The 24,963-nt window shown below is 40.3% G+C and overlaps 1 protein-coding gene and 1 long non-coding RNA gene across 2 annotated transcripts in view; one reads left to right on the top strand and one right to left on the bottom strand.

The window, feature by feature from the left end:
- LOC106950749 (uncharacterized) overlaps positions 1-2,736 on the top strand; it is a 5,095-nt gene extending 2,359 nt beyond the window's left edge. Inside the window, exon 2 of the long non-coding RNA XR_001425679.1 lies at positions 1,752-2,736. This is a non-coding gene — a long non-coding RNA (uncharacterized LOC106950749). The remainder of the gene's footprint in view (positions 1-1,751) is intronic.
- Positions 2,172-24,891, bottom strand: mrc2 (mannose receptor, C-type 2). Its single transcript, XM_015037793.1, has 29 exons — positions 24,531-24,891; positions 20,041-20,439; positions 17,105-17,278; positions 16,839-17,003; positions 15,934-16,047; positions 15,574-15,717; positions 15,294-15,485; positions 14,512-14,666; positions 14,322-14,426; positions 12,432-12,547; positions 12,203-12,351; positions 10,344-10,561; positions 10,088-10,230; positions 9,349-9,445; positions 9,124-9,253; positions 8,209-8,241; positions 7,971-8,137; positions 7,217-7,379; positions 6,981-7,123; positions 6,796-6,901; positions 6,552-6,718; positions 6,356-6,473; positions 6,030-6,268; positions 5,778-5,940; positions 5,077-5,226; positions 4,760-4,873; positions 4,222-4,401; positions 3,158-3,181; positions 2,172-3,074 (listed from the first exon to the last, which is right to left on the bottom strand). Exons 1-29 carry the CDS (start codon positions 24,655-24,657, stop codon positions 2,854-2,856), a joined length of 4,416 nt encoding a protein of 1,471 aa, XP_014893279.1. The 5' UTR covers positions 24,658-24,891; the 3' UTR covers positions 2,172-2,853.
- Between the last annotated feature and the right edge of the window lie 72 nt (positions 24,892-24,963).

Genomic DNA, 24,963 nt, shown 5'->3' on the forward strand with positions numbered 1-24,963 from the left:
GTTTTAGATGTTTTCCCCTTCCAGCACATCTGGTTTCAATAACTGAACTTTGTGTTATTAACTCTGCAAAGGCTTGGAAACAAACTCCTCAGATAAATTAGCTGAATTCAACCTCAAATGTGGAAAAAGCTGGAATTTATTCATTAACAACTAAGATTCATCGGTAATGTCGTCCAATTGTACATGAGCTGCATGTAATACCAGATTCCTTTTAAATTCAAATAGTTCAGGTTGTTGACAGTTTGATATGTATCTCAAAGTTCCAAAAGAGTTAGCAAAAATATGGAAAAGTAGAGAATTTATGTTTTTTCTTGGCTTCAGTAAGTTTGAAAATTATTTGCATTTCAAGATTTTATTCCCTATTCCATGTGAAGAAAAATAAACATCCATCCATATATCCAGTTTGGTTTATTTATTTATTTAAATATTCCATAATTAGGGCTGAGTCACTGTGAAAACATTTGTAACTCATAGTGGTTATACTTCAGTAGTGACTCATAGTTTGATTAAAAACAATAAAAACTTGAGTATGTACATGTATAAAATTCTGACAAGGAAAATATTGTCAGCTTCCTAAAAAATGGCCTATGTTTTATTTATTCATTTATTTTTATTTTTTGCCAAAAGAGATTTTGTTAAAAAAGATAATTTAGGCAAAAAACCCATCACTTTTGGAGAAAAAAATAAATACGCAAGTCATTATTTAAAGAAGGCAACTATATGTAAGACTAGTTACATGGAAAACAGTAACCAGTGAGTTTAAATTCACTGGGTGAGGTGTTCCCTCTAGTGGAAACAGATCGACACTACAACGCATATTTTGTTAATTGAATATTCACTCGGTTGTAGAGTTATCAGCACGCTTTGAACTATTAAATCGTTTTCTGAATGCATTTTATTCATGCGTGAATAAAAGGCGACGTGAACTCGGAGTCAGAGGACGTAAAACTTTATTAATTTCTTATAAAAATGTCACAAAAATTCTTAGAAATTCCAACAGGTCCTTTGGGTTTATCCACAGGGAGATCAGGCCTGTTTCACAGACAACGGGGAACGAAGCGAGCGCACTATTGCATCATTATTCAATCCTCCCAGTTTGATCAGCTGCTGCGACCTGTACACGAATCCACCAGCAGAGGACATGCTGCCTCCGTTGAACTCCTCCTTCCCTCTACCTACATCCCTGACTCCTCCTTGCTCTCCTCCGTTTACTCCCTTTACTCCCCCATCCTGCTTTCCCCCCCATTTTTTTTAAATTCCCTCCCCATTCTGACCCTTCGTGTCCCTAAGCTCTCCTTCTCTGATTGGTTCCAGACGTGCCACTGAGCTCTTCTTGCCGACTCAACATTCCACAGCTGGAGACCGCGTACGCACATCTCACACACGCACACACACACGCACTCACACCTCCTCCCTTCCCCCTCAATCTTGTTTTTTTTTTTCCTCCCTTTTTTTCACAGCAGCTTAGTGAAACACCAAAAGCCTCAGACTGAAATGGCTCCAAAGCATTCCTGCAAGCAGAGAGAGGGAGAGAAATGCACTCAGAGACAAGAGCAGGAGAAGGAGGTTACATTTTTGAAATCTTAACAAGATGTCAAAAACACACTACAGATGGTAGGTTTCTGAATTTGGTTTTAAAAACTCTTTGGCACTGAAATATGTATATACACGATTGAAGATGTTTTCTTTTGCGGCCGGTCAAAGAGTTCAAGTGTTGGCAATCTCTGCAGGACAAGTAAAGCTGCTTCCAGGTAAGAAAAAAAAAAAAAGCATCTTCAAAGCAAAAACCGAGCTGATGCAACAAACAGAAACGTGATGAAACACGAAGCATTAGACCGCTTTGAAATGACAAACCTCTTTTTATAACACAATGACTGCGCTCAAATAAAAAACAAAAAAAACTGCCGAATCAGCTCCAGATGGAGGCACAAAGAGCCAAGGCAAACAAAAGTCAAGAGTCACAGAGCAGAAACTGCACGCCACAAAATTAATTTCAGGCCTTGATGGCTCCAAATTCTTATCACGCATCAAAACAACCCCCCCGGGTGTGTGCTGCACTAAAAAAAGACAATGTAGTCCATTTAAAGAGCAGCTTTCAATGCAAAGTCCTACTTATGTGCACAATTATAGTGTTCGCCCTCAGACGCTTCGAGGTCAGCAGCCCTTTTTTCTTTTTTTTTTTTAACACTTTTAGCATGTTCACATCTGGACTTCTTTTCTTCCTCCTGCGCCTGACAGCCTTTGCTGACGTGTCAGGTCGGAGAAGAGGGAGAGAGGCAGGCTCATGAAAACCACACACACGCATCACGGCTTACGCTTCTCTACAGCTGCACACATAACGACAAATCCAATGAAACAAATGGAAAAAAAACAAAACAAAAATGCATTCAAGTCTGGGTTAATACTGACATGACAACACAAAAGAAATCTTACAGAGGAATGTGGTCGACAATGGAAACAAAGTGGATTTTAGTCTTTTCGGTCCGAGTAGGAGCAAGACTGGAAAACTCTGTGTGGTAAAATTGACTTTGGAAACAGGCAAGAAGTTATTTCATCAGACTGGTTTTGCAATCAGTTGCAATAAACCTGTTCACAGTCGATCAATTGTGAACTGCCTACGCATTTTAGAAAAAGCAGATGGATGTATCTGATTTGTAGCTTTTTTTTTTTTTTAAATTGTGATATTCAGTTTAAAAATGGAAACATCTGCTGTGCTCCACACAGCTTCTCGGCATTAAAAAACAAAACAAACAGAAAAAAAAAACAACAACAACGTTTTGGTTTAAAAAGGGTAAGAAAACAATCTGAGTCTCTCCGGTGCCAGTTGGGGTCCAGTCCAGGGTCGGTCCAGAGTTACTCCGGCTGCTCGTTCAGCTCCATGTCGGACACCAGGATGTTCTTCTCGGCTTGCTCGTCGAGACCTGAGTTGGTGCGGCTGTAGCGCGCCCCCTCGAAGGAACCCCGAGACCCTGCGGTTCGCCGCCGGTACAGGTAGATCACAGTGGCTATCAGCAGAAGCAGCACCAACGCCGTCACTATGACGACGATCAGAGTGGGCAGGTGGTCGACATCCACTGGGGAAAATGAAGCAATTTTTAGTGCTGTGCAGAAGACAATCAAAGGAATCAAATAAATGAATAAATAAAAAGCTGTTTACATGTTGTGGAGGATGAGTCTGCACCTACAAATGGAAAAAGTACAAAATTAATAAGAAAACTGTTTCTGAAGGAGTTTCAGTCCATGTATTTTATCTTGGTTTTAAATGACCAATAGAAGGTTCTGTTATAGCCTTGTGCAGTATGTTATTATTATTATTATTATTATTATTATTATTGTTTATCTTGTTTTTTTGTTAACGGCTTTTAACAATTTTGCAACCTTTTGTGTGAACCTATGTATCTGCTGCTCTTGCTACACCTGAACTTCCTCTTTGCAGTACAATAAAGGCGGTTTCTATTCTATTCTAAGGTAGAACGTAACTATGAAATGAAAGGAAATGATACATAGCTTTCAAAATATTTCATGCCATTTAGTGTTTTCTGTTTATTTCATTCATTTACAGTTTAAAATGGACATGTTCTATCTTAACATAAACAAAAGTTTTACATGAAAAATAATTTGAAGAAAAAAATATCTTATATGTAATCTACCCATTCTCTCCAAAGTCAATTTGACATGCCATAAACAACTAATGATCAATCAACCATCCATATAGATACATCAATAAACACAAAACAGGAAATGTGGACGTATAAAAATAATAATAGCAAAGAAAAAATATACTCATATTTTATGTGTAAAGATGAAGCACTACACTGAATCAATAGATTTCATTATACGTTGATAAAATATTACATTTTATAATTTTCTTAAAAGTAAAAGTTGGTCTTCCTTGTCCGGTTTCTTTAGACAAATTTGTTCCCCAAACAGAAACACAACGTTCCCTTTTTTTAGTTCTGACTTTAGATTTCTTTTTTAAATCTCTGATCCTCTCAAAGTATAAATGCTAACTCTTTGAATAAGTCTCTTTCAAATGCGCTGGTAATATGCCGTTATGTGCTTTAAGCGTAACTTGCAGAATACAATAGTTCACCAAGTCGTGAAATTGGAATGGAATAAAACTTTCGTGGTTGTAACTTGAAAGAAATGTGGAAAAGTTCGAGTACATTCGCAATTCATTGCATGAACTGCGACCGTCTTGTGTTCATCGTGTGTACGTACTGCGAGGCCGTTTGCAGATCACCCCGTGCGTACGATTTCTGCAGGAGTCGGGCGTCCACCGGCCGCTGTTGCTCTGGATCAAGAAGCAGGAATTGATGGAAAGCATCGAGAACGCCACCTTTCGCGTTTCCCAGTTGGTGAACGACATCTCGGTGTCTTCGTTCCACACCAGGCGTCTCTCTGTGACAGGAGCACGAAGGGTGATAAGAGAAACTTGGGGAGGAAAAAAAGGACACCTGCACAGCTGAGTTCTGCCTCAGCTGTGCAGTTTTATTGGATTTAATCTCCTCATTAACCAAGCTAAGTATATTTCATGCTCTTTCGCCCAATTTGCACTGATTGATAACAACACATTTCAAACAAATGATGTTTTACAGGATGGGTCACCTTGCTTCGTGATAAGAGCTGCTCATCAGAATTCCTTAATGAAATATTAACTTAAAATGTAATCATATTCAATAAAGAAAATGCTCTAAAAATAATTAAAGTGCAATGAATAAGCCTGTATTTTTAAGCTGTGAAGGCAGTGCTGCTGGACCTTTCATGCTGATGCCCAGCCAAGCTCCCTTTGCCTGCTCTGCATAACTCTGGATGTGCTCCCATATGAAGCTGTTCTCTGCCTCGTCCAGGATGGACAGAAGCTCTGCTCCCACTGATGGAAAAGAGAATAACACAAACACAGATGGATCAAAACTAAATCAAACAACTGCACCATATGCTCAGTAAATATATGAGGATACTGATGTCATGTTAATTAGCTTCACTATGGAGAGAGTCCAAGGTGGCAGGTTATGCGTATGGGCTGAGTGGGGAAAGTCGGGGCGGCTCGGAGCTGCTGCTGTAAAGCTTTCTCACTTTTCTTGCAGGATGCGAGCGCGTCCTGCTGCAGTTTAAGAAGCTGCAGGTTGAACGCGTAGCAGTGGTTCCTGAAGGGAACCCAGGCCCACTCTCCCACAGAGTGGGGACAAAGTCCGGGGTAAATCCACTGATGGCTCACAGGCTCATCTGTAAGGATGGAAAAAAATAAAATCAAATAAAATGAAGTGAACAAACGACACTTGCTTTAAACCCATGACTATGTATTTATACTTTGCTTAACATGGGGCTAAACTTCTTGTAATCTTTTTAAATGCTTAGTTTAATAACAGTTAGTTTAATGTTTTTCTTGCAGGTACAGTTTGTACAGTTTTGGCATTTTGCTTTTTTCATTTAAACTTTAACATTATGTGCGTACTGTAAGCTCTTTCAGTTAAATGAGTTAAGTCTCACTGTGGTTTCATTACAATATGACACAGAGACCTGTTTCCCTTTAAAACAGAAAGACACAAGAAAATGCCAATTAAATTAACCAAAGTTTATCAAAATGTATTTAGAAAGCATTGTCTAATGTCTCACATTGACCAAAGTGCAAAAAAATAACTATTTAACTACAGCACATGTGTACTAATAATCAGAACTCAGTTGTCTACCATTAGAGCAATATATAACTTATTTAAATTGTTGAAATTGTGACAAAAAAAGCCACTGGCTTGCTTAGTGTGGGCTGAGATACAAACCACTAATTTGACATATAGCAGCGTCCAACTTAGCATCGCAGGGAGTCATGGTCCACTGTCCTGTGGTGGTCATGTGTCCACATCCGGCCATCTGATTTGGCTGTCCGTCTTTCCAGTTGGAGTATTTCACTTCTTCATCGCCTAACCACGTAAAGCTTCGTCCCTGAGCAGACATGACAGAGCAGGCGGATTTGTTACACTGCAAGGAAAACAAAGTCAAAGAGAGAGAGATCAGTGAGTTTGTGGGCTTACGCCATAGTTATAGAGCGAAATCCAGGCTGGCTGGTGCAGGCTGCTGATGAGCAGCGTCAGGTAGGCCTGCTGGTATGGATCCTTCACGACCGCTAGCGTCCCGTTCAAAGATTCGCAGAGGTAAAGAGCGCCAGTCCAGTCAAGGCGCTTCTGCACAACCCGATATGTCACTCCTCCCAGCTCCACAGGCTCCGACAGGGAGGAGGGAATGAGGGCCGGAGCCGGAGGCAGGCTTCGATCTGAAGTCAGACATGATGATTAGGAAGTGTTTTGCCAACTCATCCGCAGCACACTTCTCTTCTGGCTGTTGCTGATCATCGCCGCACCTGGCTGCTTTTGGCATATGAATCCATTGTTCTCCAACGGCGTCATCTCACAGGCTCGGGAAGCCCACATCCCGGTTTTCCTCTCTGGGTTGCCGTGAATCATCACCACGCAGTTTCCCTGAGACAGCGGTGAGACATCAGAACGGCAACAAAACGCCGACGAAAGCACAACCTGAATAGAGAAAACTGGGAATACCGGTGTCTTGTTGTGGTGGGGCCCGCTGTTGTCGACTGGCTCTCCTGGCGCCCAGTTGGTGTAGCTGAGCAGGCCAGTTTTGGTCCACCGGAAGTGACCTTTGGAGTCTGAGGTCAGACCCACCCAGAGGTCAGTGCTGACGTTCTTTAACAAGGTGGTGATGAAAGCTGGGGAGGAGAGAATCAGCTGTACCACGTCCGCTTTGCATTGCTGATCGTGCCTTTACTCCACGACTTGTAGTTACCTTGATCTAAATGATTGGACACCAGAGCCAGTGTGCCTCGCTGGCTTTCACATTTGAGCTTGGCTGCAGACCATGTGACCCGAGTTGACTCAAAAACTTTGAAACACTAAGACACCATAGATTTTGTTTCAGTAATTTGATGCAATACATAAAATGATCTTGAAATCGAGGTAGTATTGATGCACCTTATGCTGATAGGGCGACCACCCAGTAGGACAGCCAGAAGGTGGATGAGGGGACGATGGCGTCGGAGGAATAGTGCCGGTGTCCTTCACCTGCTTACAGATGTAAGGCAAGTCGGAGTGACACTTCTGATCCGACCAGTCTCCTGTGTACATGTGGCAGAAACACAAGCTCACCTGTTGTACATCTGCTCGTACGTGGTTTAGTCTGATCAGATCTATTTTCTGGCTGATTTTACCTTTGCTGGTTGACATGTAAATGCACTTGCGGTCGCGGCTGACTGGTTGCGGCTTGCCAAGCGCCCAGGAAACGTAATTGAGCACAGAGTGGTCGGACCAGCGGAAACGTCCGTCGTTTTCGTAGGTGTGAAGCCCAAGCCACCAGCTCGGCTCGGACTTTTTCTGTGGGGGGAGGCAGAAGACAAACGCTCAAAAGTAGTTAAGGTGGGATGCAATTATGAATTCGCACGTGTCTTTTCCGCAGAATGGACAAATTGGCCCAGAAATTATTGTGATAAATGATAATATTGTCATTTTGAGACCATTTTGAACTAATATGATAATGGCATAAAACTGGACAATAAATTGTACCAGAAATGATTGCGATAAACAATAATATTGTTGTTATTTTCAAGTAATCAACTGATAATGGTATAACAATGCAAGTTTGCCCCCTCAAAGATGTATAAACTTTATATTTAACAGAACACTCCACACTGGAACTGGAAGACATATTACATTTCCAAAATAAAACACCACTGACCAGCAATAAACAAAAAAAGGAACTAAAAACCACAAACAATTGAAACCATGAATAAAATGGATTACGATGTCTCTGTAAACAAAATAGCATGTTGAAAAATATTGATCAGAATGGAAATTATTGTGCTCAGTTTAATTTATCATGCAATTAATTTACCAATTTCTTATTGTTACACCTAATTAATAGCCTCTTTGAAAGAATCAGAAATATATATAAAAAAAAAGCAGAACCTTGCTTAAATTGTTGGCCAGGAAAGCCTGCTCCTCAGCTGAGTGAACTGAAGCGAGCGAGGAGTCGAACCAGGAGCAGATCCTCTGGGCCTGATCCCACGTAGTGCGATGGTCGAAAAACCTATACTGAGCCTCCTGGAAGGTGATCCACTCTGGAGCAGTATTTCCTAACAGATAATAGAAAAGATTTCAGTGAGTGAAAATAAAAATTGAAACCAAAAGGATAAGTTGAACAGACCTTCTGTCACTTCTGGTTCCAGCTCAGCACTTCCTGAAAAAGAGAAAGGACAAGGAAAATAAATTAGACCTGAAATAAAGAGCAGATTTGTGTCATGCACTAGAAATAAAAAGTTACAACAAAGAGAGAAGTAAATATTTAAGAAAATTTTCTACATTTAATGTAATGTAATATATTCTGCACAACTTGCATAAAAACAACAACAACAACAACAACAAAAAAATCTGCAATAACCTTTAAAATACGTGCATACAACACCAAGCTAACACTTTAAAACCTTTCGGTCCAGTAGCACCATTCAGCCTTCACGTTCACACCTGCCACTAATGACACTGGATCAGAAGTCTAGCAGCCTATGCTGTTTGCAAAGACGTTAAAAAAGATCAAGATCTTTTAATTGTACAAAAGTACCAGTCAGGAAAAGAGCAGCAAAAAAATCCACAGTTTCAGCTTTGTACTTGTAACTTAAAAGGCTGATAGAAATTCTAAAAGTATTTCTGTTTATTACCGATTCTGTTCTAATCTTCTGTATTCTCTGTGGCTCTGGACTAAAGATCTTCACTAAATGACAAAAGCTCTTTTTCTTTTTCAAAGAAAACATCCAAGGGTTTGGCTTAAATCTCCTAGATCCTTCAGAGCAGATGTCTTATGGTCTAAAGAAGCCAAATTTGGCCAACAAAGAATAGATTAGACAAAAGAACACCATGCCTACGATGAAATGTGACGAGAGTTTTCCCTCAGATGAAACCAAACTTTTGGGGGATTTAATAATGAACAGGTCCAAATTTTTCCCTTAACTCCATGAGAGCATGTACCACAATACCCATTTTGGAAACTTGAATCTAAAATGATGAACTTATAAATGAGCAAAAAGTGGAAGGTTTTAATTAAAAAAAAGGTGTAGTGATTTCATACCTCTGGGAATCTTGCAGATCCAGTCCAACTCGGAGTCACAGTGCATGGCCAGCCAGGTCATAGTGCCCAGGTCTGCCGCAGCACACTGCCGGATGTTGTAGGAGTAGCGCCCAAAGTTCCGGTATGTTAACTGAGATACGAGTCGAGAACAAACAACGTTCTCTTCAATCATTTGTGTCCACTTCTTTTGGAAATGATGGATGTTTGGAGAACGTTTTCACCCACAGGAAGTCCGTCGCTCCACTTCCAGCTGCCATTATCATTGGGATTCCTGCGGTTCAGACCGATCCAAAACCAGTGCTGCTCATGCTCTTCTGACTCCCTATGGGTGTTAACGTGATCAAAAATAAATAAAATTGTAAAAAAAAAAAACATAAAATAAATCCATATATTCATATATTTTGCATCATTATGTGGAGAAAGACGCAACTTTGGTTCACATCAAGCCGTTTTTTTTGTCACAGCTACAGTTGATTTTAACTTTTTAATTATTCTGACTATAGATTATATTATTTAGGTTATCAAAACAAATCTAATTAACTTTTCTGACATGTTCTCTTTTCTTTCCCATTTTGTAAAGGTGGTTTGGAGAAATGAAACTTCATTTTAATAATAATAATAATAAATCTTTAATGAAATTATTTTCTAGAAATTGGTTTGGGTGTCAATAATAGCGGTGCCAATAGTTTTCAGAAATGTTTATTGTGAGCATATGCCAAAAGATAAAATGATTTTAAAGCTTAACAAACATTACCATGTGCTCAAAGGTTTGTAGAGGGTTCTATAATAAAACCACGAACAACAATGTAACATTTCCAGGATTTCTCATGAAAATTTTGAAAATTTCAAACCTTTTCTCTCTTTTAATGTGGCACATAATGCTGCAACCTTTTTTTTTTTTTTTTTTTTTTTTTTTTTTTTTGCCAATTTCAACATTTATTTGCATGTCACAGACGATACCCACCCAAAATTCTCATGGAGGACCTGCAGGACGAACTGCTCCTCCTCAGGGCTGGTGATGCTCAGCAGGTTGGCTCCGTGTTTCCGGCAGAACAGGTGAGCATCCAGCCACTTCAGCTTCTGCTCCAAATGGGAGGAGTGAAAGACCTGCACACAAACCTGACGTCAGTCCACTCACATCTGCGACAAAAACTGTTTCCCCGACTTACGGCGAGGTGTCAATTCTTCGTGCTGCGGCTGTGAAAGTGTGCAGGGTGAACCTTGTAGCAGTAGCGCAGGTTGCTGTTGCTCTTCCAGTCCTTGGGACAGGCGCCGCTGAGGCTGGGGGTGGGCTGAGGAGCGGGGGGCTCGGGGCTCAGAGACGTGTCCTGGTTCTGGCGGCAGATGAACTTCGCCTTCGCCGAGGCGCACTCCTTCACCTCCCACAGACCCATCGCAGAGCCGGTTGCCATCACAACACAGCCACCGCGGACGTTTGCTAATTCAGATGGTTGGAGGGGGAGATAAGTGGAAACTCAGATTTCTTACGAGTGGAGAAGTGTTTGATCTTTTCTCAAAACGCACAAAGCACATCAGCGCAGTCTGTGCGTGCTCTGCTGCTCTCATTGTTCATATGAAAAGAAAAAAAAAATGTGTTCATTCCTGCTTGGCAGGTATTTAATACAATCAACCTGCTCTCTCTCACACATGTGTAAAGATATCTGCTGACGCAAATTAATGCGAGGATTTTACTGTCCATATAAATGTAGGTTACCAAGACAACTGTAAAAACTTCATGAAAGATTTAGGGTTTGTTTATTCAGGTTTTCAAAAACTCCCGTTTTATCAACGAAAGCACCAAGGCTTCAAACTAAGAGAAAGTCACTGAGTCAATATATTTTTGAATCGATCGGTTCAACCATGCCTGTTTTATGGACACATCTCTGAAATTATGTCTTCTGTGAATCAAATTTCCATTACAGCACAGTTAGTTCTCCTCTGCTGAGGGTTTATTAAGATGTACCGTAACTCCATGTGTGGAGTTATTTTGCTAAATAAATCCAAAATTGGCTAAGAGTCAAAGTGGAACCTTGAATTTTGATAAACTGAAAATCTCAGTCGATTAGATTGAACTCCCCCCGAGAAAGAAAACTAATCAATGAAAACCATTCAGAGAAATTAGAAAAGTGAAAAGAGAAAGTAGATATGGAAACAACTGAAACATAAGAGAAAACTATTTTAAAAAAGCAAGTATAAAACCAGGAAGCATTTCCTGGTTTTAATTCACTCTTGGACATAATTTCCTGCTAAATAATGAAAAAAAATGTAATTACTAGATTATAAGCCTTTTTATATAAATTCTAAGTGCAAAGGTATAAAAAGATGTAGCAAGAAAATAAACAAACAACAATTCTGGTGTATTTTGAAGTGATGAAATGATGAAACAAATGCCTAACCACACAGACTGAATGTTGTTCTGCTTTGGGTATTGTTGCAGCCACAAATATTATAAATTATAGACTATTGATCAAATTAGTTATTTTTCACAAAGCAATTCGGTAACACTTTATTTGAAGGGGTGTGCATAACTCTGACTTGACACTGTCATAACATAAAGAAGTCTTAATGAATGTTTATGACAGTTGTCATGAAGTGTCATTCGGTAAATAATGACACTTTTAATGCAAAGTTGCTCTAAACATTGCATTGAAAGTGCATTAAAAAGGGCAACTTTGCATTAAATTATCATAATTTACAAAATCATGCAAAGTTGGCACTGTGATCGTCGCCTATGTTTGCATCTGATTGACCCACATAGTGTGTCCATCTAAAGAAAGTGGCATCTGCCTGCAGAGCTGAATAGGACTTACTGACGGGGGCTGGTTCTCAGGGCTCGCACTAAGTGTTTCTGCAGGTTGTAAACATGTGTCATATTAAGTGAAGGAAACAACATCTATCATTAAAATTGAGATTTTTTTTTCAGGCAGAGCAGCGTCGGCTATGCAATTTGTGTGAGAATAACTATTTCGGAAGTGAAACGTGTAATTTTGCAGCCCTTCAGAACTTTCTCAAACATCAGGCTACATAACCACACAAAACTCATATAGAGATGTTATTAAAGCTGACTTGTGTGACTTACTCGGCTGGTCTCGATTCCAGTGGGTGTAGGTCACTTCGTCTCCACTCAGCCAGCGGAATGACCCGTGAGAAACCTGGTCACTGAGCCCGATCCAAAACGAATCTCCAGAGCGCCCAAACACCAGGCTGCTGGCGAATGCCTGCTCGAATCTTTACGATGAAGCACGAAGCATTTCAATCGGTGCAAATAAGCTTTCCTGTGCATCCAACTGTGTGTGCTCCAGATCTACCTGTTTGTTATAGTAATAAGAGCAGCTTCGTGCGCCTCACAGGATTTCCTGGCCTCATCGAAGGTGGACAGATCTTCTCCGACCGAGTAACAAGCTGGACTGTGCCACTTCCATCCCTGAGAAGACAGCCAAAGAGAGAAAAAAAAAATGTGTTTCTTTTATATCCAGGAAGCAACATCTGACAGATATTGATAAAAAACAAACAGAGGATCCAATCAGTTATAGTGAAGTGAGTAACTGCAGAATGAAATGTTAAAGACAGACACGGAGATAACACTTTCTGCCCTAAATTTTTCCTGCCAGCAGGCAAAGTGAGGGAAGATTCTGCATGAAAATTATAACTTTCAAAGTTGTGAGAATAAACTCTTTTTAGTTTTTTAGTTTTTTTTGCACAAACAAGTTAGGAAATCACTCAAGCTCTATCGAAGTCTGAGCTGACAGATCTGCTGAAACTAAAACCTCTCCTCCCTGTTTCACTGCGGCAAGTTGTTCTGATCAAAAGTGAAAAGCCCATTGAACCTTTTTAACACTTTATCACCTCACAACCACGACTGCATTTTATTGGGACTTTATGTACTTCACCAACACAATGTAGTGCAGTGAAAGGACACGTTTTGCAAATAAAAAGTCTGGAAAGAGAAACATGGGTTGGGATTTAGTGAGAGCTTTATAAAATTCACATTTTGCTCCAAGGAAAGCTGCAAGCCACTTGGGAGCATTTCTCTGCCAACTTTGCTTTTTGCTCATTCAATTGGATGAAGAGCGCTGTGGACATCAATTTTCAAGTCTCACCACAGTTCTCAGTTTAACCAAGGTTTGGACTTTAAGCTCTTCTAACAAATTACTTTTTTTTTTATGTAGACATCTCTAGAATAACTGACTGTATTTTTTTTTAAATAATTTTCCTACTGAAACCTCCAACTCAGTTTTAAGTCAAGTCTTTCCTCTTACTGTATATTTACTGTTTTGCAAGTCTTAGAATTGAATAAAAATGAATAAAAATCAATGCCACAAAGTTTTGTTTGAAAACCATTTAGATAACCATCTACTTTACTATCATACATACATACATACATACATACATACATACATACATACATACATAAAATTCCAATAATAAAAATTTAAGTTTATGGTTGTAAAATGAGAGAATGTGGAAAAGTTCACTGAGGGTATCTCTTAGCAAAATCAGGGCCTAAAACCATGATTGATTAAATAATTTAGACAAAAAAATGCAAGCGGTGCAAACACAAAATTCAGATTTTCATATTGTTTTAGAATCTGGTAGTCCTAAACTCTCCCCCCCCCCCTAGGCTTTAACTTTGCGCTTTACTCTCTCTTTATTCATTTACACATAAAGCACATAAGTTATGCTGAGAAAGAAAAGCAACGCAGAAGCAGGAGAAATTGATCTGCCAGACTGCTCCTCAGGGAGAGAGATAAAACACCATCATTGATCTCCAGACATACTTTTGTTTAAAGCATTAATACTTTAAAGCTATCTGGGGTAAACTAAAAAACACACTGAGGACACACACACGGATTTCCTTTTACCTCGTGACCATGCGTTTACATTTCTAAACACTATGAGCTACGAGAGGCTCAAAGGAGGCGACGATTATTGGCTATAAATTCACAAAAAGATGGAGATGAGTTTAGCAAAGCTGGTCCAGTTTGAGCTGATTTTAGTTTTTTGTGGATTTTAAGCTGAATGTCAAACAAACAGATCATGGTTTTATCCTATCTGACGTAGAATATTCATTTTTACCTCAAAAAGGGCAACAAAACGAACACAAACAAACAAAAGTTTAAAAAGATGTAATGTGTTTTAATGTGATTTAAAAGTAATCATTTCTAGCAGCAAACGCAATGAAAGAAAACGTTTGACACCTGTTTGCACTCTTGGTTTTGGGGCTTCCCGTCGCTCTTTGTTCCCAGCTTCTTGCAGATGAAGGGCAGAGTCGCATTACAGGGGACGTCATCCCAACGGGCTTCCTGCACACAACGGCCGGTTCACGTATCCGAACGGAGAACACTCACACCCAGCAGGGGGGGGGGGCGACTATCTGAGGTTACTCACAGGGCCCCACATGGAGACGCAGTCTTCCTGCGTGTTGCGGAAGTTGTTGGGTTCATACGGATGCCAGAAGGTGAAGATAACGGGGGTGTGGTCCGTCCACTGGAAGTCCATTTGCATTTCTCTGTCATGGAGGCCTATCCACACCTGATCGATGTCTGGATAAAGAAAAAAAAAAAAAAAACAGTAATACTGACTGAGTATCGATTCGGATTTACGAGATTCAATTTGACATACTTTTCGATTCATTTGAGTTCACTTCGATTCATTAGTAAAAATATGAGTGTTTAGACTAAGAATTGAAACTAATGCAATTGCATGACAAAGCAAGCAAAAATGCCGTAATTTAAATGTGGTGCTTTCAATGCTTTTGCGATGTGTGAAAAGATCTACATAACTTCAAGAAATCGTGTAGAATTTTGGGGAAAAGAATCAATGTAAGGTTTCTATTTATCTATATTTGGGCGTTCAAAGGAAAATCAATTCAAATCCATCAATTAATTCTTTTTAAATCCAGCTCTAAAAAAAAATGTGAACAAGATGAAAAGAAGATGACTTTGGAGGTAATAAACCCCTCTGACATGAGGAATGACCAGTATTTAAATTGTTTTCTTCTTCTAAAGCAAACTTTTTCAGTCATTTTGGCATCGTTTTCTAGAATGCACCGGTCAGAGTATCCATTTCAATCCTTAACTCCAGAAGCTGCTACAACACAAACCAGTATCCAGGTTCGGGAAACTGCAGGAAGAGAAAGAAGAGAGTGACGTGCTATTACAGCAAATCACCTTTTTTTAAGTTGCGAATGATAAACTCCAGCTCTGGCAGAGTGTGGATGCTGACCAAGTTGGCGTCCATCTTCTGGCAGGCTTTCTGAGCCGCATTCCACTCGCTCTTCTCTGACGAGAGCTTGTAGCATCCGGCCTGGAAGGACTGCCAGCCCACATCACACTCATATTTGTGATTGTCTGTCCATGAATCTGCAGAATAAAACCCTTCAATTTACTGTGAAGGCTTCGGCCAAACGGAATCTGATTTAGTTAGCTGATGAAAGCTAAATTTATGGACCTGTGGTGAAGGGTTCCAGAGTGGCATTGGGCTTCTTCTTGCAGGCGTACGGCAGAGCTTCAGTACAGTCCCGGTTCTGCCAGCGTCCCGACGATTCAGATTGGACCACGGCACAGTTGTCGTCCTCGGCGTGAGTCGGATGCTCTGTAGTTCAGCAAAACACACACACACACACACACAAAACTTTAGTAAAACCAAACAAACAAAAAAAAAAATCACCAACTCACTGTGGGCGCACTGTAACACTCATAAATGGATCTTTGAATAGAGAGCTCAGCTGTTTCTAAAATGAGTCTGGATGCGGCCCTTTGTGGGAAATTTACAAAAACAAAGAGGTTGGGGTTGCTTTCCCAGTCTGACCTTTATCCCAGTTGAGATATTTGACTGGTGAGGAGTCGGACCACTGCCAGCCGCCGCTGATGTCCAAGTCATTGAGGCCGATCCATAAAGAAGAGCTGTAAGCATTCAGAATACCTACAAGCAGAGGAAATGTGTTTCTGAAATAACACGAGGTTTTATTAAACAAAGTGACGCCTCTGTAATTTACATAGCAAATCAAAAATACAACAAAAACAATGTTAGATTCTAAATATACACAGGAGAGGTCACCGCTTCATCAATCAGGTGAGATGCAAAAAAAAAAATCACCAAATAAATAAAAAAAGTTGCACAATCTGAAAGAATGTGCAAAATCATTCATAATATTTGTAGATGAGATTATTTTTATAAGAGGCACTTCTCACACACACACACACACACACACACACACACACACACACACACACACACACACACACAAAATCATATCAGTTCAATCACACATACTTTCCAATTGATCTTAGTTGACAAACTAATTGTTCAAAGATATTAAAAACATTTCTGTCTTAGGGAAATATGGATTTCATCAGGGAATATGATCTTGATCATGAGAAATCCAAGCTCTATTGTTTCCAGTTCATAATCAAACTGCATTGGATACATATATAGCTTTGTTTATTTATCTATTTTGGTATTAAAGGGAATGAATTTAGCCGTGTTTAGATGGATCTGCTTCCTTCTTCTCAATATGGCACCCCAAATTAAATTTAAATTAACCTAATTGAGCTAAATTAAATGGAAATTTCAAATAAAGACAGCATCATTAATATCAACAACTAATCCAACTATCCTCGAGCTTTGTAGACATGTCCTCGTTAAATTGTCACAATAAAAGCACTGTAGAGTTTAGGCTTGAAAAGGAGAACATATAAAGTTAATCTACTTACCATTGATGTAGGTCTGCTCATGGAGCTTACCGATGCTCAGCAGGTCTGCCCCCTGCTGTTTGCAACTGCGCTGAGCCTCGCTCCAAGACAGAGTGGCCTGGAAGTTAAACTGATAACAGCTGTCTGTCAGGGGGTCCGTATCCCAGAATGTCTCACAGCTGCTGCCTGCGAGGGGGAACAAAGGTCTGAAGTGTCAGCCAGACGGTTCGGATCCGGCAAAGTTTCCCCCACGGGTCTCGTTCTGAGCACATCGGGTGAGAACTTACTCTTCACAGGACAGAACCCCCAGCGTTGGTCCCGGTCGTAGTTAAAGGTGGTTCCGCACCAAAGGTGGCCGTCTTCACGGCCCGTGCTTGTGCAGCTGTGAAACCACTGGCCCTCGTACATGAAGGGCAGGTAACAGGGCCGGCCATAAGAATTCCCCTGGATGGTGTAGATCTCTGGACAGAAATCGTATGAGAGACTGGAAATGCTTGTGTGGGCCTTCAAAGGTGAGGGTCCTAAAGGAGGCGTTTGTTTTCTCAGGAGGCAAAAACAGAGGATGATCTTACAACGAAAACAGGAAGTCAAACAGTGGCGAGCGGCTCTGGGTTTCTTCTTTAATTTTTATTTTTTTCCTTGCAAGACTAAATGTCTTTTATCGTGCGAGAATCATCGGTTATGAAAGACGAGAAATATTTTAGACGTCAATTGAAGGCGTTGTGGAAGAGCACCAGCTTAGAAACACAATAAAACAAGAGGATAAAACAGTAAAAGAAGAGGAGAAACGGAGGAAGACGCTTTCTTTCCAAAACAAATCAAGCCAGTGGAAGGAGAGCAGCCATAAAACCAGAGAGAAAAAGCTTTTCCTCTCTCTGTCCTCCCTCCCCACATCAGGCTGACTGGCTGTATTGGACATGACTAAACCTAGAGGCATTTCTTCTGCACCAGTAGGACTCTTTCACACAGAAACTTGCAAAGATCGCTGGTTGAAAGTGAAAAAGCTCAGAGCATGCAGTTACCCTGCCACATGAAAGCAAAAAAAGAGGAGAGATGATGAAAAAAGTGCAGGGAGATGTTCTGGTTTTGGCTGCAGTCAAGCAGAACCTGTTAACTACAGACTAGGCTTCGCTGAGGCTTGCAGTCGTTCCTGCAAAACATTTAATATCTGCAGGGACGGCGCAGACAGCAGGAAAGGAGGCTTAGCTAAGAGCCACGGTGGTTAGTTTTAATCTGAAATGAAAACTTTACATACAAGCAAATATGCTTGAGGCCAAGGAAAACGGCAGTTTACAAACACTGGCGGGGGCATTCACTGGTGGGCCACTCCGTCTCCTCAAACTTCCCCTGAAAGCGGCGCTCTCTTTTATCCGTTTGATCGGATACAGCTGTGGCATCCACAAACAGTAAGCCCATCTGCCGCACAGAGGCGGAAACACGCAGGAGGGAGCAGCTCGCCGGGTCACTGCGTGGCTGAGCATGTGTTTGGGGAAATGTTCGAGATGCGCTTGCATGTGTTATCCTTAATTTACAGTAACAGAAACGATTTCCAGAGCAAAAAAAAAAAAAAAAAAGAAGGGGGAAACAATTATATTCTGCCTTGTGGAATGGCTCAGTCAGGAAGCAAAGAGTCAAAGCCAGACAACCAGGAATTCATCCGGCTAGTTTAGTTCAGCTTCTTGAATCGTTTGTTTTCGGTTTTTCAGTTCAATAAGCCGTTTAAGGTAATTTGACTTTTAAAATAAAGACTAAATAAAAAAGGTAACTTTGCAATTTCCAACCTCATGACCCAGAGTTCTGCAACTTTTACAGTGCTTTGTAAAAGTACTCATGGTGCTAAATCCTGTCGCAATAAACAATTAATCAATTAATCACATGCTAAATTAAAAGGAGCTCAAAAAATATATTTTTTTAAAGATCATTCTTTCTTACAGAGTCTTCTTAAGCCATTGCATTTATGGTTTTTGTTGTGTGTGGTTTTCATTTCTTGATTTTGGTCGTTTTGTTTAAAACTTCTTCCAGTTCCAGTGTTACATGTTCTTTACAAAATTAAAGTTTATTGATTTCTGAGATGGCAAACCTGCATTGTTATTACTTGAAACTGGTCTCAAGAGAAAAATGTTAACATTTAACACAATAATTTCAGAGACAATTTATCGTCCAGAAACTTTTCCAGATTTTTGTGAGTAAAAATCTGAAAAGTGTAACATACTATGTATAATGCTGCCTTTTTAAGCCAATCCTTTATAAAAAATAAAATAAATAAATAAAAAATTGCATTGCAAAACACAAACACATGAATCTGATTTGATCCAAACAGTTTAATTGTTGTTATTGTATGTTTATTGGGTTACCTTCCAGGACCGTCCTGTGTTTCTGTTATTGTCTTCTCATTCAGTTTGCTAGTCATTTCCTCTTCAGCCATTTGCTGTTTTATTAAAATAAACTTTGATTATACACACTCTGAAACTTGAGCAGCTCCCTCAGACTCACCATGGGGATCTTGACTGTCTGATAAAAGTGAACCAACATGTTTTGGGAGGTTTCCGGCTGTATTATGATTAAATGGCATGTCCAAAGTGGAAGTGGAAGTGGAAGTTGTTTTCTAACCAAATTCTGCTTTAAGTTTTTCCAAAACTTTATCCCTGACCTGTCTGGTGTGTGCATTTGGTCTTCACACAACACATGCACTGAGATTGATTTACACTACATTTACTAATTAGGTAAGCTTAAAGGCAATTGGTTTAGGGCTATTATGGCAAAACAGGCCGAACATAGATGCGCACCATCGTATCCAAATGCTATCAAAATCATTAGCTTTATTCGTAACTTTTGCTAGCAAGGACATAGACAAACAAGAGAAGAAATAGGGACACATGCCTCATCACAATACTCTATAAGAAGGTTTTACTAAAGACATTATTATTTCAGAGACGAATCCTGATCTGTCTTAATGTCCTTTTGGGTTTGGGATTTTATAGTTTGATATTAACTTTCATTTTTTTCATTGTAAAGGTTGTTGACCTCTGACCCGATCCTGCTGAAATTTGGACTCAGGTGGGTGTTTAAATAAGACTTTGTTACCAAACACATCAAAACTGGATTTACAAAGACTAAATTTTGATTTGTATAACTTCAGATTAGATATTTATCACAAACCCAAACTTATCATTTATGCATCAGTAAAACTCCAGATAAGTGACATTAGACATGTGATGCCTACCCTGATATGTCTTGGAGCAGAGATCCTGGTCGTCACCATACAGTCTCCATTTGGCTGAGCCAAACATAGTCGACCCGTTGAAGAATGCCGGGGACTGAAAGAAGTTGTTGAGTTTTTCCAGCACCTCGTCGCAGTTCCAGGTCCAGTCTACCCTGGGGGGCTCTCGATCGCATGTGTATATGGCTATCGGAGGATACTGCGAGTTGTACGTGACGTTCCTGGTGTTCCAACCCAGGCACAACGAGGAGCCCAGGTTGAACAGGCGCCCACGAGACACCCACTTCCATCTTTGGAGGGGATCCTCGCAGTCCGCCGTCAGGCTCAGAGAGTCAGTCATCACCCCGAGGCACATGCTGGTGCCCTCAAGGAAGAACGCAAAGTCATCAGAGTCCACTGGCGCTGTGCAAAGAGAGAGAGAGACGGAAACGGCAGCAGCGGTCAATAACAGGGATGAAAACAGAATTTTGTGTTAACAGCTAAGAGGTCAGGGACCGGATCGTTACCACCAACAGCGGATGCCCGGCTGGGTTTGAACTAGTTTCAGTCCTGGATGTCAATCTGTACATTGCAACGTAGTAACAACTCATCCTCTGGCAATCCTAAAATACCTTCTAATATTCAGAGTAAACATTATGTAACACAACCCGATACGCATAACCGTGTTAGAAGCTGAAGTACCAGTTGCTCGTCCGGTTCATGTTGTACCGGGAAAGCAACTGACAGTGGTTTTTGAGGATGGATGCTTTTATTATGACTAAGATCTGCCGAATGAATTTGAAACCTTCTACATGAGTCAGTGGTGATCTTCCACTTGGTTCGACACAGTGCTTAAAAACGTTTTTAGAAGAAATCTCTTAGAGAGTTTTCCACGTAAAAAGAGATGCGGGAAAGAGAGCCACTACATGGCTCTTTATTCTCAAGAGCCATAAAGACTCTTGAGAATAAAGCAAAAGATGATTTCCTCCAACTACTTTACTATCATTCATAGGGACTGGTAATCAACAAATCAAGACCGTTGAGCAGATAAGTGTGAGACTTATCTGGGACAGAGAGAGACACACACAAGAATCCAAATCAAAAGTGTTTAAAAGGAAAATGGCCAAAATTAACAGAACTCTCTACTCTTGCAGCTGATGTTGAGACAAAATAGAGAAGAACCCTCAGCATTCCTTCTCTGCAGGGTCCGGAAGTGAGTTTGTGAAAGATCCCTGGGCTTTTAGGTAAAAAATATGCCTGATTGGTACCCCGGACAGCTCAAATCCTTGGCTTCCTACCGCCCGGTCAAGAACAAATAACATCTTCTTCTGTTTTTATGCATACAGAGACAATGGATCATCACGCCTGGCATATGAATCACTGTAATTTGAAAGACACGACTGACGCATGTCCCTTTTTTAGCTCCTTACAGCCAGTCTTTTGGGTAAGGTGCGGAAAAAAACAAATTACCACAAATATTTTTCTAACACCAAAAATATTATTTTTGCAGCATGTTTTTTTTTAATTTTGTTTACAAATGCTCCCCAAAAAACCTTGTGGCTTCACAACAAAGCTTTGGTTGAAGAGACAGAGAGACGTCAGACTTGTTTACTTCCAGTTTACTGAGTTCCCTCCACAAGACTAAAATCAAACCAAATGTGTTGCCTTTAAGAAACAAAATAGCAATCCAGTTTCATTAAGGAGTTGGAGGAATAAAGAAAAAGTTCAAATAAGAAGGTGATTTGATTAATTAAAATGGAATTTGATGCTTTAAATCAAGTAATACAAACCAGAACTGGGTCAAACTGGAAAAAGTGGAAGCAAAGACCACCAATGATGTTAAAATTCTGCTGATTTTTTTTTTTAACATCACCCAGTAAAACTTTATCAACGCGTATTTATCAGATATTTAATTAATTGTTTGTCTTGTCTGGTCTGATATTCTAGCACGCAAGAGTTGCATCTACAGCTTTTAATCACATAAAGAGCCAATAAGGTGCACTGCTTGCTGACCCGTAACGCCTGGCTCACTGTGGAAGACAGGGACATGATACTGATCCATAAACTCTAGGCTGTCCTCAGATGTGATCAGCCGCAAAAAAATTCAATCCCATGTTTGCTTGCATTGAGCAAAAGAGGCTGACGATTGTTCTCTTTGACCCGGTCATTCATGAACGAAACATCTAGGAAGTGTGCAAATGTTTTAGGAAGATTAAAAGCAAGTGAATTATTTCACTGAAGAAATTAGAAAAAAATTGCGACGATACTATACTTTTAAGTCACTATGTGGAGTTATTTGAATAGTAAAAGCAGTAAGAATGCTTTTAAACCAAACCAGGTTTCAGGTTACCATCAAATACAAACGTGTGAAGAAGAGAAATCAACAATCAAGGCCTCTAAGCTCTGCTAATAATCATATAAAATATCAAAGTATGCTGAAAATCTATGCTCTACATTCTCAAGACCCAAAAAGACTTAAGTAATCTGCTAACTTTCACTATTTTTCACTTTCTACTTGAACATTACTGTAAAAACCTCTATTTCAGGATTGCTCTTATTCAGTTCATCTCTGCTTTGTGAAAACGGTGATGATGGCCTTGACAACTACACATAACTTAGTCTAAATTCTCTTATTGTGAATAAAAGAAAACATCTTCTTCCATAAACTCCCCTTCTCCTGACCCACAACCTACACAACTCTTTTGTGCACATGTGCGCACACCGATCAGCCTTCAAACAGCACCACAACCTGAAGTCGAAGTTCAAGAAGTCAAGAAGAAAATTCCCACAGGAGCTTTAATCCACACTGGAGAGGACACGGCTGGATGTTTGATGTGAGGAAGCTCCTCGCAGATTAACCCTAAGCCGCCGAGGGCCGTGAAAGTGAAGCAACAACGGCTCTCCTGCTGTTATCTCATCCTCCTCTCCTACTCCAGCACCAAGATCTTCTTTTGCAACGCTGACATCATTTACCAAAAGGAGATGAAACGGGCATTCATGGGCAGCCAGCAACGTTTTCCAAAAGCGTCAGATATTCCCAGAGTCTCCGTCACTGAGGACGTTACGCAACTTAGCTGGCTGACTAAACAACTGCAAGTTTAAGCTTTGAATATTAAGTTTGAAAAAAAAAAAAAAGCTTTACAATGAACTCTTTATTATAGTTGGTAAGACAGACCTTTATTTCATTTGTTTTTCTCAAACATTTTCTGTTCTTTTCGTCTTATCCTAAACACACCTGGAATGAAACAAAAGATCATTTCTAATCACTATGACAAAACAGGAACTGGTATTCTCAAAATCAGTTTTGTCAGTGCTTTGTTTTCCAGAAGCACAGGAGAAAGAGACAGACGAAGAGTGTCCAGGTTTTGTAGGCAGCATGGGAAAGTGGCACCTCAGGAGAAGGGTGTCCGATTTACAAACCAGAATAAGACGAGGAGAACGGAAACTTCCCATCACGGATTCACAGACATTCGTCAAAGTGTTCGTTTACGTTTTGGACTAACATTTCCAGATATTTTCCAACAAATTCTTCCCGGACTGATAAATTACAGACATTTTGCTTCACATTGGGCAAATACTGAAGATCTGCCAAATAAAATAAGGAGAACTCCCCACAAACCTTTTCTCCACAATGAAATCAGAGAGGAGACACAACAAAGCCAAAAAAAAAAAAAGTTGTAAAGGAGCCCATGAAATGCCAACTGTGATAAATCCAAAAGATTTTATTCAACAAACCAGCTGATCTGCAGTTGCTTCAATAGGCATATGGAAAACTAAGCCTTCATAATAAGTCAAAAAGTCTGTTGTCAGTTTGTAGAGTCAACGCATGATGATAATGGAAAGGAAAGCGTGTAGCATTAAAAAATAATAATAATAATAATCAAGATAAAACGTCGTTTTGTTTCGTTCCACATCAATTTGAACCATTTTGAGAAATTTCAAACTGATCTGACCAAATGGTCAAACCCTGTCAGTGAGGTTCTTTTGGTTCCGGAGTGTCCTGGTGTCTGATCGGACTCTCTCTGTGTTAATTGCAGCCTGCAACAGTCAGGACGTAAAGGTCACATCTACCCGCAGGGAGCCAATATGAAGCGTCACTTCACAGTCTGTGGCTTTGCGAATTCAACCTAAATTCCCATCAGGAACACGAAGCAAAACAAAAGCAACCGGGAGTTTAGATTCAAAGGAAACTGTAAAATATAGAAACCGAGCCCCCAGTTCCCTGCTCCCCTCATTTGCCTCCACATCTGGTTCCACTCAATGCTCGGACTTTTAGATCGTAGCATTCCACAACACACACACACACACACACACACGCACACACACACACGCGCGCGCAAAAATCCTAAATATCATTTTGAATGGTGTTTTTTTTTTAAGTCAGACGAGCAAATGAAAACAATAAGTCATTTAGGCTGGATATCTTCACAAACCCGTTAACTTGTGTTGTAAAAAAAAAAAAATCACGCTAAGAGCGTTGTTCTGTTTTTTTGTTTTTGTTTGTTTCTCCTCACCCGTGTCGCTCCTCTTCAGTCCCAGACTAAAGATGAATAAATATAAAGTGCATTTGTAAAATATAAGTAGCCCTTTCGTCCATGTCGGCGCAGCAATCTTGTTTCGGTGTCGCTCGGTGCTTTGCATGCTCACAGCCACAGGAAGACAGACCCAGCAAAAACAACTCGAACGAAGAGAGGAGAGATGAGGGGGGGAAGCGAAGCCGGGGAGCAGCAACTGGCCGAGGGGGACGGCTGATGGAGAGGAGCTGCAGGAGAGTTTTGGCCGCTAGAGCTCAGCCTGCCTCTGCCTCTCAGTCAGATGAGGCTGGAATGAATGGAGCAGAGTCAACAGTGGTTCCCAACATGAGGTCCGGGGGCCTTCAGGTCAGTGAAAGAACTTAAAAAAAAAAAAAAAAAAAAAAAAAAAAAAAATAAAAAATAAAAAATTTTT

This window comes from Poecilia latipinna, unplaced genomic scaffold (assembly GCF_001443285.1).
Source record: "Poecilia latipinna isolate Pla-1442-1.1 unplaced genomic scaffold, P_latipinna-1.0 Scaffold420, whole genome shotgun sequence".
Lineage (NCBI taxonomy): Eukaryota > Metazoa > Chordata > Actinopteri > Cyprinodontiformes > Poeciliidae > Poecilia > Poecilia latipinna.